Here is a 13,736-nt window from a genome sequence, read left to right as displayed (position 1 = left end):
AGATCAATTCGAGCAATTCGAGTTTTTTTATCACATAAAACTCAATAAATTAGAGTATTCAAGTTTTTCGCCCCAAATTCACAGATTTGACTGTTTCCCTTTCAAGTTTTTTCATAAATCAGAAAACATTCAAGTTCTCACAAACTCGGCCTGTCATAAATAACCCCCTTAGAGTGCTGGTCTTGTAATTCTGATATATTCTGAGGTTTAGGACTACTTCCGCAGCTGGGATTTGTAGCAAGATATAATAGAACAATTTACAGTAGACTTCTCTAACTTTAAAAGAGGCTTCATATCATGAAACCATGCCATAGGATATTTTTATTTAGTATCTTGTTTTTTTGTTTTTTTTAGATTAAATATTTTTCTTTTGTTGTCTCTGTCGTGTAATTTTTGTACTGTTGATATATATATATCTATGTCTCCTTTTTACAGTGTAATAAGCCTGGCGACAAAATGTGCCATGCCAAGTTTCCGAATGCATCTGAGAGCGCATGGGATGGTAGCCATGGTCTTTAAAACACTGGATGATAGTCAGCAACACCAGGTACTTTTTAATGTGTAACACAGTTATACTTTATAACAGAGATTTTCACACTCTGTTCAAGACCTGTGGTTGTCGCAGCATTAGGTGATTTGCCTCTTTGATCACTGAAGGGCACAGTTACGTATAAAAACTACCAACAAAAGGAGGTTCACTCTCTTTTTTGGTACTCGTAGTGCTTTATAAAAAAGTCCATTAGTTATACATGCCAGTTTTGTTAAATTTTAAACTGTGGTTTACATTTATATCTTTTGCTTAAATGTTAAATCGATTGTGGTGGATTGTGTAGAAAACCCTTGATAATGTACTAAAAATTATCTTAAAGGTGATCTGCTTCTTACATTTGAGCTGAACTGAAAGCAAGTGAACTAGGTGTAGCCCTCCACCAGAATTTACATCATCCTTAAAGATAAATGAAGGTTTTAAAGTTATAGTGGCCCAATGCTATAAAAAAGTATCAAAATTAACTAATTTTGCAGACTGCTGAGGAAATGTAATAAAAGTCGCAAAGAGCAAAACAGTTTACATACAAGAATAAAAATTTGCATTTCAAAGTGTAATATTCTTCCTCAAACTGTTATTGTATTGCAAATTTTTATTGCGCATTGCCAATTTTTTATTGCGCATTGCCCACGTTTAAGATGTGCTTGAAGGTGTCGTAATCTTTTGTAGCAAACATAACTTTTTCAGTAAGAAGTTTTATTACATTCAGTGCGCACTGGTGCTAACTATATCAGAAGTGGTCGCTAAACAGTTTCCGGGTCCACAAAAGCTATATTAAATTCACACAAAGGAAAATTTGTTCAAGAAAGAGGCATAACTTTTTCACATTAAGAATATTTTTTTACTTCAAAGACTTTTATTACATTCCCCCATGTACCTTTTGTTTCCATCAAAAGTGCCCCTAAGCTTCCCTCAGCATTCCTTATATTTATTGGAACTCGTCAGTAGCAATTTAATTGATGATGTGGTACATCTGTCACTGAATCGGCACATCATTGTCTGTATGACTTACCCCACATTTTTTCCTCTGAGTGATTCTAAGAGTTCAACAGTGCAGAACGTAAGCTGATTATTATTAAATGGCAGACCTCAGTCTAACAAGAATAATATTATGAAAGGTGATCAACTTCTCTCTTGCTGGGCTACCTTATTGTGTGTTTGAAATAAGTAATGGTAAATGTTTTCTTTGTGGGCATTTCTTTTATGTGCTTGCTTACACCTGTTGTTTTCCCCTTCCCCCCCAATATTAGAATTTAGCACTTTGCACTGCTGCACTGATGTATATACTGAGCAGGGATCGCTTAAACATGGACCTAGACAGGGCGAGCTTGGATCTTATGATCCGACTTTTAGAAATGGAGCAAGACAACTCAGCCAGACAAATGAATGAGAAAGAAATGAATAAAATCAAAGAGAAAATACGCAAACTGTGTGAAACAGTCCACAACAAGCATTTAGATTTGGAAAACATAACGGTAAGTTCTTATTGGGGTTGTTCATTCCTTTGTGACAATTAGAATATACTTCTTTTCCATAACTATTATTGTTATGAACTCATAAGTAGATCAAACTCCCTCCACACACTCCCACTCAGTTTTCCGTTTTGCATATTGTATGTATACAGTGGTGTGAAAAACTATTTGCCCCCTTCCTGATTTCTTATTCTTTTGCATGTTTGTCACACTTAAATGTTTCTGCTCATCAAAAACCGTTAACTATTAGTCAAAGATAACATAATTGAACACAAAATGCAGTTTTTAAATGAAGGTTTACGTTATTAAGGGAGAAAAAAAACTCCAAATCTACATGGGCCTGTGTGAAAAAGTGATTGCCCCCCTTGTTAAAAAATAACTTAACTGTGGTTTATCACACCTGAGTTCAATTTCAAAGGTTATAAAGCCATTTCTAAAGCTTTGGGACTCCAGCGAACCACAGTGAGAGCCATTATCCACAAATGGCAAAAACATGGAACAGTGGTGAACCTTCCCAGGAGTGGCGGGCCGACCAAAATTACCCCAAGAGCGCAGAGACAACTCATCCGAGAGGCCACAAAAGACCCCAGGACAACATCTAAAGAACTGCAGGCCTCACTTGCCTCAATTAAGGTCAGTGTTCACGACTCCACCATAAGAAAGAGACTGGGCAAAAACGGCCTGCATGGCAGATTTCCAAGGCGCAAACCACTTTTAAGCAAAAAGAACATTAAGGCTCGTCTCAATTTTGCTAAAAAACATCTCAATGATTGCCAAGACTTTTGGGAAAATACCTTGTGGACCGACGAGACAAAAGTTGAACTTTTTGGAAGGTGCGCGTCCCGTTACATCTGGCGTAAAAGTAACACAGCATTTCAGAAAAAGAACAACATACCAACAGTAAAATATGGTGGTTGTAGTGTGATGGTCTGGGGTTGTTTTGCTGCTTCAGGACCTGGAAGACTTGCTGTGATAGATGGAACCATGAATTCTACTGTCTACCAAAAAATCCTAAGGGGAATGTCCGGCCATCTGTTCATCAACTCAAGCTGAAGCGATCTTGGTTGCTGCAGCAAGACAATGACCCAAAACACACCAGCAAATCCACCTCTGAATGGCTGAACAAAAACAAAATGAAGACTTTGGAGTGGCCTAGTCAAAGTCCTGACCTGAATCCTATTGAGATGTTGTGGCATGACCTTAAAAAGGCGGTTCATGCTAGAAAACCCTCAAATAAAGCTGAATTACAACAATTCTGCAAAGATGAGTGGGCCAAAATTCCTCCAGAGCGCTGTAAAAGACTCGCTGCAAGTTATCGCAAACGCTCGATTGCAGTTATTGCTGCTAAGGGTGGCCCAACCAGTTATGAGGTTCAGGGGGCAATTACTTTTTCACACAGGTTTGGATTTCTTTTCTCCCTAAATAATAAAAACCCATTTAAAACACTCATTTAAAAACTGCATTTTGTGTTTACTTTTGTTATCTTTGACTAATAGTTAAATGTGTTTGATGATCAGAAACATTTTGTGTGACAAACATGCAAAAGAATAAGAAATCAGGAAGGAGGCAAATAGTTTTTCACACCACTGTATATCATGCTGTTAATTGCTTAAGCAGCAGTCGTTTTAAGGCATTGGTAGTAATGACAGATGAAGCACCATGTGGGAACATTACTTCTGGAATAGAAGAATAAAGGAGGCTGAAGATAATGTTGTGCATGTTTTTTAATTTCATAAATGAATGAGTGTTCATCAGATAACATTTACTTTTTGTTTGTTTTATTATGGTCATTTTGGTAGCACATATTTCTTATTGAAAAATAAGGCTAGGGCCTACAACATATGGATCTTAGCCTGCGGAGAAAAGCAGGTCTAGAATCTGCTCCCCCCGCTGCTCCTGTGCTGCTGCTCTGCCTGCACCAGGAAACATTACGCTCCAGTTCAGGCAGAGGAGGAGCGTGGGGAGTGGATTCTCAGGTGGCCGAGATCGCATGGTGTGGCCATAGCCTAAGAAATCATACCTTTTGTATGCATCTTAAATGAAAGACAGCTTTCTGTAAGAATATTTTGTTTAGTTTATTTAAAGGGCAAGTCAACCCCAAAATATACATTTTAACAGACAACATAATTCTGAGCAACTTTCCACTATACAGTCATTACAAATTTGTGATGATTTTCAAGTTTATTTGTATTGTTAATGAAAGCAGTGTTGGCTCAGACTGTAGATACAATGTAAGACAAGGCAGCTGATTAACAGGCCTATCTTTGCTGGGGAATGAAGACGTTTGCAACATATTTTAAACAGTAACAACCAGGAGTAAAGCAAATACTGATTTCAATAGCAATTGTTTTTACAAATAACTTTTTGTTTGTAATATTTTAATTAAATATATTTGCTTAGAATAATGTTTTCTCTTATTAAGCAAATTATTATTTTGGGGTTGACTTGCCCTTTAAAGCACGTAAATAAAAAACATACACTGTATTTAATTTTAATTGAATATTGTGTTTTAAAAGGGATAATGAATTACTGTATGTATACAATAGAAATTTATCTAGACAGTCACCAGATAAAAGTACTTTCATAACAAGTCATGCCAATTTATTTGTACTTTTCTAGTGCTAAAACCTGCTTCACTTTTTATGTTGGGCTTGTGGTAGATGATTTGCATGAAAAATAGATTTATTTAGATTCCCAAAATTCTTGCAAAAGTGTTTTCTCACTTGCAGCCTTGAGTAACGGCTCACAGGGAGAGTCAACTGGGTTTTCTGGCTAAGCAGACCGTAGGCACTGGCCTTGTTTATTTTACTGGCAGCTGCACATATCTGTAGTGCATTCTAAGGTCTGGTTGTTTTTTTATAATGGTGGTAATCTGCATAATGCCATTTAAACAAATCAAGGGGTGGTCCTGTGCATTTTTTTCACCCAATGAACTGAAAACCACTAATGATACAAAATATTTTGAACTACCTTTTAATTTTCTTGTCCTTGAGGTAAAAGTGACTATTAACTGCCCCTGATTAATATACTTGAAAAAAACTATACCTATTGTAATCGTCAAAAGGAAATTCATTGTGGTAATGTACAGAACCAAAATTAGAACAAAAGTTGTCTCTGTCCAAATATTTATTGACCTAACTGTTTATTTTTAGAATGCTCCATGTGACAGAGCATATGGTAAGAAAAAATATCTTTGTTCAGTAAAGTTTAAAAGCCATGACAGGAATTGTGCCTGATACTTAAAAGAGGGTAGGGCTTGGAGTGAGCTATTGACCAGGAACTTGAGGGCAAGCTAAGAGAGCTGGGTAGAAATGCACAGAGACTGTGAATAAAACTTTGCCTTTACTTAACTGTGTTGACTTAAGGCCAAAGGAGCATTGGCTCCGCTCCTCTCAGCCTGCAGGAGAAGTAGATCCACTCCCTTCCCCAGCTCCGTTTATCTGCACTGAAAAATAAAGCTTCCATCTGAGTGCAGATAAATGGAACTACAAAAAAAGAGCAGATCCGCTTCTCTCAGCCTGTAGAAAAAAAACAAGCTGAGAGCAGCGGAGCCAATGCTCCATATGCCCATAGCCTTATAGTGGCTGAGGCATTTACAAAGAGCAGCTTTCCTAGATATTGCAACTGTCAGTGGACCAGTCTCTTGTGGTGTCGGCAAAAATGCCCTTTTTGCATATGTGAAATTGTACATTAACCTGTCTTTTGGGAAACCTGCGAATAAAGCAGGTGCTTCTCTACTTTTTACTTAATTATACAGATGTACAATTTTGTGCATGTACACAAAACACTCTCCACTATAGAATGAATACCATTTGTCATGAATAAATAGTTTATTTGAAGCTATTGGATGATACTAAGTATAAGAGTATGAATACCAAGTAAAAAAAATCACACATATAGTGTTACTGGAGCTTGAATAGTTAAAATATAGGCACATTTACTGTGCCAAAAAAACATGTGTAAGGACCCATTATAGTGTATAGTGAACAGTACCCAAAGTATTCCCATTTAATTAGGGTTACATGAAGTTGTGACGTAGCTTAAATGATCTCACTTGCTCACTTTCTTTTCCCCACAAATTTAATAGAAATTCGAGCAGTGAATCCCTCATACATTACCTGGCATCAGAGTACAAAAATTGCATTGTAAATCCATTCAAAAATAGTGGAGACTTCTGTTTTACTAGCCTAGCTCTCATGTTAATGTGTGAACTATCTTACAGTGAAATCTTTAATTTACCAATCTGATGCAGCATACATCCATCGTTGCCTAGAATAATAGCTATGAAGAGTACATAGATGGGTAGTCGAATGTGACCACAGCTTGATAGACATTTTGGAAATTAGCAAGCCTTTAAATGCAAAGGGTATTATCATGATTTATAAAAGCAGACACAGTTCTGACTGGCAGCAGCAATATTTTCATGCTTCACTACAAAAATGTGAATACCTATTTATCTTTTCCTGTACCCCCCTGTGAACCTGGTAATAATCTGTCTACTTCAGAAAATAAATTGTCTTACAACCCCTGAAAATAGGCAGCCAGCCTAGGTGTGCAGGTATTTTTAATCTGAAGTATCAGCTCATATATAAACCCCTGCATAATAGACAGCCCTTCCCAACAAAGGGCCAACATTCAAGCTGGCCATAGATGTTGAGATTTTTAAAAGATCAGATCCTGATCCTGCCAGGAAAACAAAGGGGAGCTGCCTGCTTGGCCCTGCAAACATAGATAGATTGCACTGGGACCGACAAAGATTTTTTGACCTGGCCGATCAATTTCCTGACCGATGTCGGCCGAAAAATCATAAGATGTACGTTCGAATCCCACTAACCGCACGATAATTTCGAAGGATTGGTCGGGCTTCCCTAAAATCGGTCGTTCGGCAAGAAGAATCGTCGCGTCTATGGGGAGCTTTACAAACCATTTTCACAAAAAATAACATTCATACCACCTATGATCCTGAAAATGGATACACTGGTCTTGAGTGCAAGACCAGGTTTTTGCTATGATTTACAGTGCCAATAATTGATCAGGCCCTAACAAGGCACAGGGAAGAAGGAACATCTAACAAAGGAGTTTGGGGCAACAACATTAAAGTAGATGGGATATTTTCCAATATATTTGAAGACATTCCTCCTTCTTCATGAAGTAAAAATCTCAGTATTGATACGGGCTCTCCAATCTCCATACATTTGAAAGGCTGTGATCGGTTAAGCAGAGCCTTTTATTCACAAATCGTAATTTTTATGATCTAAGTTACGGCTAGTCAACACATTTTCACTATTACAGAAAGTAGAATGGGAACCTAGAATCTGCAGTGTGAGGCAGTCAGGCCAACGCTGTATGTTCTATGGCAGTTAAATAAAATGACATATTCCTACGAGTGATTGTTTTTTTATGTTTTATTTACCTGTTAATTTGACGTTTTGTCCACAACACAGGCTGGTCACTTGGCAATGGAAACGTTGTTATCTCTCACATCAAAACGAGCAGGAGACTGGTTTAAAGAGGAGCTAAGACTTTTAGGTGGTCTTGATCATATTGTGGACAAAGGTATGTTCTTTTCATTTGATTTTACAAACCCCATAGCACTTCAGTTTGCACACTCTTATTTTTTTTTCCAAACCCTATTATTAATAATATGGCTATTGAAGAAAAATTATGATTTATTAATAGCAATTAAATGTACAAATAACTTTACATCAATTGAAAATAACTAATATATGTTTATTAGAAAGAAGCAAAATATAGTTTTAGCTCTGAGCAAGGATAGTGAAATAATATAATAAACCCTTAAGATGATCATACATACATACATACATACATACATACATACATACATACATACATACATACATACATACATATGAGCAGATCTTAGCCCAATTTAGCCTAAATAGGTTGGTCAGATTGCCCAGAACCAGATATCGGATAAAAATAGGGCTATATTGGTGTATTGAGTACAGAAGGCTTCAGACTATATTTTCTAATATGCCCATTCCCCAGCCACATACGGCTGAATGCAAACGTTTTGTACACCCCTTGCCAAATTAAATATTTATATTTGGTAAGTGAAAATCAGCATCTCTGTGTTAAAATCTATTTGCAAAACATAGGAACAAAGAAAATGTGATTTGTTGCATGTCCAAAAGTTTGCACACCCTAGTTAGTCAGTATTTAATAACATTCCCTTTGGCAAAAACCACAGCAACATTAGTGCATATTTAGTGGAATCCATTTTCCCTTTACACGTGTACAGTGTTTCTTGTTTTGTTTTGTTTTTTTATCAAATGCTATTTTTTTCCCCCTCCAAACAAAACTTTAATTATTGTGGCCAAAGAGTTACATAATGGCTTTATCAGTCCTCAGCCTCTAGCTTGTCTAGATGCTGTTTTGCATACCTCCGATGGTGATGTTTGTGACGAGGTTGCAGGTTAGGCTTCCTCCTGATGATTCTTCCATGCATATCATGCTTGTGCAAGCAACTCTGTTCTGTAGGACGATCCAACATCACTCCTGTGTCAGCCAAAAGGTTTGTTTTTCTGGACAGTATAAGACAGCTCTCTTTAATTATCTTGCTCTTCCAGGTCTTGCGTTGTCTTGTACAGTTCATCTATACTGCCATTTCTTGATAACATTACAGACAGTGGAAATAGTGAGCTGAAAGCATGTTGCAAACTTTTTTTTTTTGTGCTCATGCTTTGTATTAGTGATGTACGGGGCTGGTCCTATCACGCTGCTCCTCGTGTGGGTTGCAGCTCGATCGGGTTGAGCTCTATGCCTGCTCTCCCCGTCCCTGCCCAACTGTCTAGGGGTGGACCAAGTTGGCAGCTGAACTCAATCTCTTAGTAGATTTTATTAAAATCCCTTGTAAAATATTAGCTATACTAAACCTATGTAGATTAAAGATTTACATCCTGTAAATGCACAAAGAATCATAAAAGATATTTGATCTTTCTGTCAACTTAAAGGGTCAATATATCCCCTTGCTGGAACATAGAGATAATGAGCTTTGCACAAATGAATACTTTACTTTCTTGTATGTCATTTTACAGCTAAGAAGTTGTTCATTATACAGGGATTTATATGTGCATTTGGAATTTGATTAATTACTTTAATATGTGTGTTTTACAAGGTATTCATTTAATACTGCAGCATTGTTTAGTAGTGTTAGGGAGTATAAAGGGTGCATTATAACAATGTAAAATTGTCTGTGCTGTAATAAAACATTTTTCATGTTGACTATAAGTCAAAACTATCAGTGCCTCATGAGAATTTCTTGAAATGTAGGGAATATTTATTTCTCTTCTGCTAACCGTTTTTCCCCCTCCTAGTTAAAGAATGTGCTAATCACCTTGATCGTGATGAAAGTGAAGAGAAATTAGTTGCTTCTTTGTGGGGAGCAGAACGATGTTTACGGGTCTTGGAGAGCGTAAGTGTCCATAGTTTGCTAATTTCTTTAGTGAAAAGCTGTAGTGTTACATGATTAAACAAATTATAGATTTTAGTTCAGTAGCCCCACAGCCTTCTATTAAGCTCAGTTACATTGAGACTTGTGGCGTCTAAGTTTTGTGGTTACAAATGTTTTAATGCATACAGAATGACATACTCATTTTGGAGGGTTTGAGGTAATAGGTTGGTAGATCCCTTTTACATGAGTGCAATCATTTATTTATTCAAAAATGTTGCATTTATGCTACACACTGTTAAACTAAGTGTGGCCTGATGAAAACTATGCAGAAGACTACAGATAAGAGACCTAGCTACTACAAGTACCCTATCGGTTACTGCTAAGGCAAGACCATGCTCTTGTTCAAGTAAAATACAGCCTTTTAAGCATATGTCAATTTGGCATTTTCACCACTCTGCTGCTCTCGGCAAGTACCATAGCTTTTAAAACCCTTGACCTGCCACAACTTTCAACCGAAAACAGCAAAAAAGTGTCTGCAGATGTCTGGGAATGCTGAAGCATGCTTTCTTGTACAGGTGGTCACAGCCACTGACTTCTCTGCTTCTCCCTGTGAACACTATCCAAAATACCATGTGTGCCTCAGACTTTAGTTAGAATAAGAGGTTTTTCTTATAGCTAAAATCTGGATTCAGCCTGTTTTTATTTTTTTCCAGGTAACTGTGCATAACCCAGAAAATCAGAGTTATTTAATAGCTTACAAAGATTCACAGCTCATTACGTCTTCAGCAAAGTAAGTTAATTTTATTCCTTCTGAATTCCTAAACTTAAAGAGCACCTATAATATTTAAGATTGTTTTCCCCACCTCCTGCTTTTCGCAGCCGCACCTCTGGTTGGGGGCATACAATTTTGCTATGATAGGTGCCCTTTAATGTTTTTATTTCCATTTCACTTTACTCAAATTACATTTGTTTGTTTTGATCACCACTCAGAGCACTGCAACACTGTGAGGAGTTGATTCAGCGTTATAACAGAGCTGAGGACACCATCTGCATTCCCTACAGCAAATCTCTTCCTCACCATAATGCGTCTAGTAATGTTGGCAAAGCTGTGGAGGACTGCATGAGGTCAATCATTGGTGTTTTGCTTAATTTAACTAATGATAATGGTATGTGGCTTTTAATTTTACATATTTACGTGTGCATTTTAATATAGATGTTTGATGTTTTACTTTGCAGATGTTATGCCCCTCTTTACTATTTTCATTTTGCTTTTCTTGCATGTAAACAGAAGCCCTTTCTTATTCTATGGTAGGGAATTTAGATGTACAGTGTATATCAGTGCCACTGTCTCAAAAGTCAAATTAGAATCGGTTACCATTTGTCCGTAATGTGCATTAACAATAAAATGATTAATCAAATTTATGAACTGTATTTGAAATATAAACGTTACATACCATTTGATAGTGTTTTATTTAAAGTGAAATTATATGAGGATCAGTATGTGGCCATATTAGAATATCCTATTCATAGCAACTTTAAATGATGTTCATTTATAATTATTCTTGCATTTTTGTCTTCCTCGTTTGCATCTTCACAGATTTATGAGTGCAACAATTTTAACATTATTTTATGTATCTTCCTGTTCAGGCTCTCTTCTATTCATTATTCAGGCTCTCATTCAAACCACCTTACAAATTGTTTTAATTCTCTACATTCTCATTTTTCAGTTTAAAAATTAAAGTAAAATCATGTTGGGGGGGGGGGGGGGGGGTTGTCAATGTGGTTGGCAACCCCCAGTGAATTTTATCGCGAACCTTAGACCCTGGGCTGGTATTCCTGTTTAAAGAACAATGCACCATCCCCAATTTCTGATTTTACTGTGTATATGTGCAGTCCAGTAGACTGGAGGCTTGCTGGATCACCCTGACCCAGTGCACTTTTCAGCATGTAGGAGCACCAGCACAGAGTCTAAGGTTTGAGATTATATTGAATTAGGGTTCCTAATATATTTGTATCCCCCTTCCCCAGTGAATATTACTTTAATTATTCTTTTTATTTAATATTAATGCAAAATTTGGCTTACTTCGATTAGTGAACACATGGTTTGCTGTATTAAGTCATCCTATATACTAACCGAAGGCCTATCTATGTCCCGAGTGGAGGGGAGGCAGATGCGCACGCAACTTCGGTTAGGATCTATGAGATGCGCGCGCAACTTCAGCCGAAAGACATAGATGCGGCCTTCGATTAGCAGATGTGCTGGAAGGTTAGGATCAGAACAGGTTAGGATCGGGGAGGCAGATGCGCTGGAAGGTTAGGATCTAGGGAGGCAGATGCGCTCACCGTCTCCTTCTGCCTCCCGCCGCCTCTTCTTTCCTGCTCACTCAGGCGGCGACCGCTGGAAGGTTAGGATCTAGGGAGGCAGATGCGCTCACCATCACACTAGGGGAACCGGTTGCGTACCTGCACGAAAGTCTGTATAAGCGTCGGCCATCTTGCTACTCCTCTGCGACTTTGTCATCCGCCCACTGCCAAATCCGCCCACTAAAGTCTGTATAAGCGTCGGCCATCTTGCTACTCCTCTGCGAGTTTGTCATCCGCCCACTAAAGTCTGTATAAGCATCGGCCATCTTGCTACTCCTTTGCAATTTTTTCTAATGGCGGCGCTAGCGTCACTCTAGGAGGGGAACCGGTTGCGTACCTGCACGAAAGTCTGTATAAGCGTCGGCCATCTTGCTACTCCTCTGCGACTTTGTCATCCGCCCACTGCCAAATCCGCCCACTAAAGTCTGTATAAGCGTCGGCCATCTTGCTACTCCTCTGCGAGTTTGTCATCCGCCCACTAAAGTCTGTATAAGCGTCGGCCATCTTGCTACTCCTTTGCAAGTTTGTCTAATGGCGGCGCTAGCGTCACTCTAGGAGGGGAACCGGTTGCGTACCTGCGTGGGTGGCCATTTTTAGCAAAACGGGCTATATTATCTCCAAAAAATATTGATGTTGACATGATAAACAACCAAGTGATTGCATTACTTCCTGGACAAAGCTGTGTCTTTCTGAGTACTGACTGTATTGATTCTGAAGACGAAAGTGAGAAACTTAACTTCCCATTAGAATATTTAAACACTATCAACAATGCTGGATTACCACAACACAATCTTATACTCAAAGTAGGAACAATAGTCATGCTGTTAAGAAACCTTAAGGGTAGGGGCACACGGCGCGATTTCGCCGCGATTCTGTGCTAAGCGAGTTGTCGCTGCGTTTTTTAAGCCGAAATAGCTTTGCTAACTTTGGCGCTGGCGTCAATGCAAATCGCGGCGAAATCGCTGCGCTAATTCACACGCGGCGATTCGTTTTCTATTGTCGTCCGAAGTTGCCTCGCTGAGCGTTTCCGGGCGACAGTAGAAAAAGAATCGCCACGTGTGAATTAGCGCAGCGATTTCGCCGCGATTTGCATTGACGCCAGCGCCAAAGTTAGCAAAGCTATTTCGGCTTAAAAAACGCAGCGACAACTCGCCCAGCGCAGAATCGCGGCGAAATCGCGCCGTGTGCCCCTACCCTAACACTAAGCAAGGTTTATGTAACGGTACACGGTGGGTTGTGAAGAGCATGAGACAAAATGTTATCAAGGCAGAAGTGCTTACAGGATCCCATAGCGGTGATACTGTTTTGATTCCCAGAATTGACCTTACCAGTTCTGACCAGGAATTACCTTTTAAACTTAAACGACGACAATTCCCCATTAAGGCTGCATTTGCCATGACAATCAACAAATCACAAGGACAAACATTGGATAAAGTCGGCATTTACCTATCTGAGCCTGTGTTTGGTCATGGTCAACTTTATGTTGCATTTTCAAGAGTGCAGCGTTCATCTGATGTTAAAGTCAAGATTTTAAGTACAGCTCACCAGGGAGAACTCATTCAAGGACAGGAGAACATTTTCACAAAAAATGTTGTTTATAAAGAAATTTTTCAGTAACACTTTACTACCAATAAACTCAAAATTTAAGAATTCTAATAGCAGATAGGTAATAACAAGCAATAGGCACAGATTCACTCTACATCCCCACAAATTAGCGTCGCCAGTTGCTGCCTGGGGATGCCGAGTGAATCAGCACCCATCGCATTTTGCTGCCTCACTGTTGTTACCATTCTTTCATTAACGATTCTTTAGAGAATCGGGGGTTTACTGGTTCAGGTAGAAAGCATGAAGACAACTACAAATGTATTGTCATAGAAGTTCTATTAAAAGCAAGCTGCTGTTTGCATGCACTGTAAACGTTTTGCCCTTGTACACTGCA

General features: G+C 38.5%; 1 protein-coding gene across 1 annotated transcript in view; it reads left to right on the top strand.

The window, feature by feature from the left end:
- Positions 1 to 13,736, top strand: part of wapl.L (WAPL cohesin release factor L homeolog) — a 54,985-nt gene that overhangs the window by 27,634 nt on the left and 13,615 nt on the right. The window contains exons 8-13 of the mRNA XM_018225510.2: positions 436 to 547; positions 1,798 to 2,022; positions 7,464 to 7,575; positions 9,357 to 9,454; positions 10,147 to 10,223; positions 10,424 to 10,599. Coding sequence (XP_018080999.1) covers positions 436 to 547; positions 1,798 to 2,022; positions 7,464 to 7,575; positions 9,357 to 9,454; positions 10,147 to 10,223; positions 10,424 to 10,599 — 800 coding nt within the window. The remainder of the gene's footprint in view (positions 1 to 435; positions 548 to 1,797; positions 2,023 to 7,463; positions 7,576 to 9,356; positions 9,455 to 10,146; positions 10,224 to 10,423; positions 10,600 to 13,736) is intronic.

Source organism: Xenopus laevis, chromosome 7L (genome assembly GCF_017654675.1).
Source record: "Xenopus laevis strain J_2021 chromosome 7L, Xenopus_laevis_v10.1, whole genome shotgun sequence".
Lineage (NCBI taxonomy): Eukaryota > Metazoa > Chordata > Amphibia > Anura > Pipidae > Xenopus > Xenopus laevis.
This window is presented reverse-complemented; position numbering and strand designations above follow the sequence as displayed.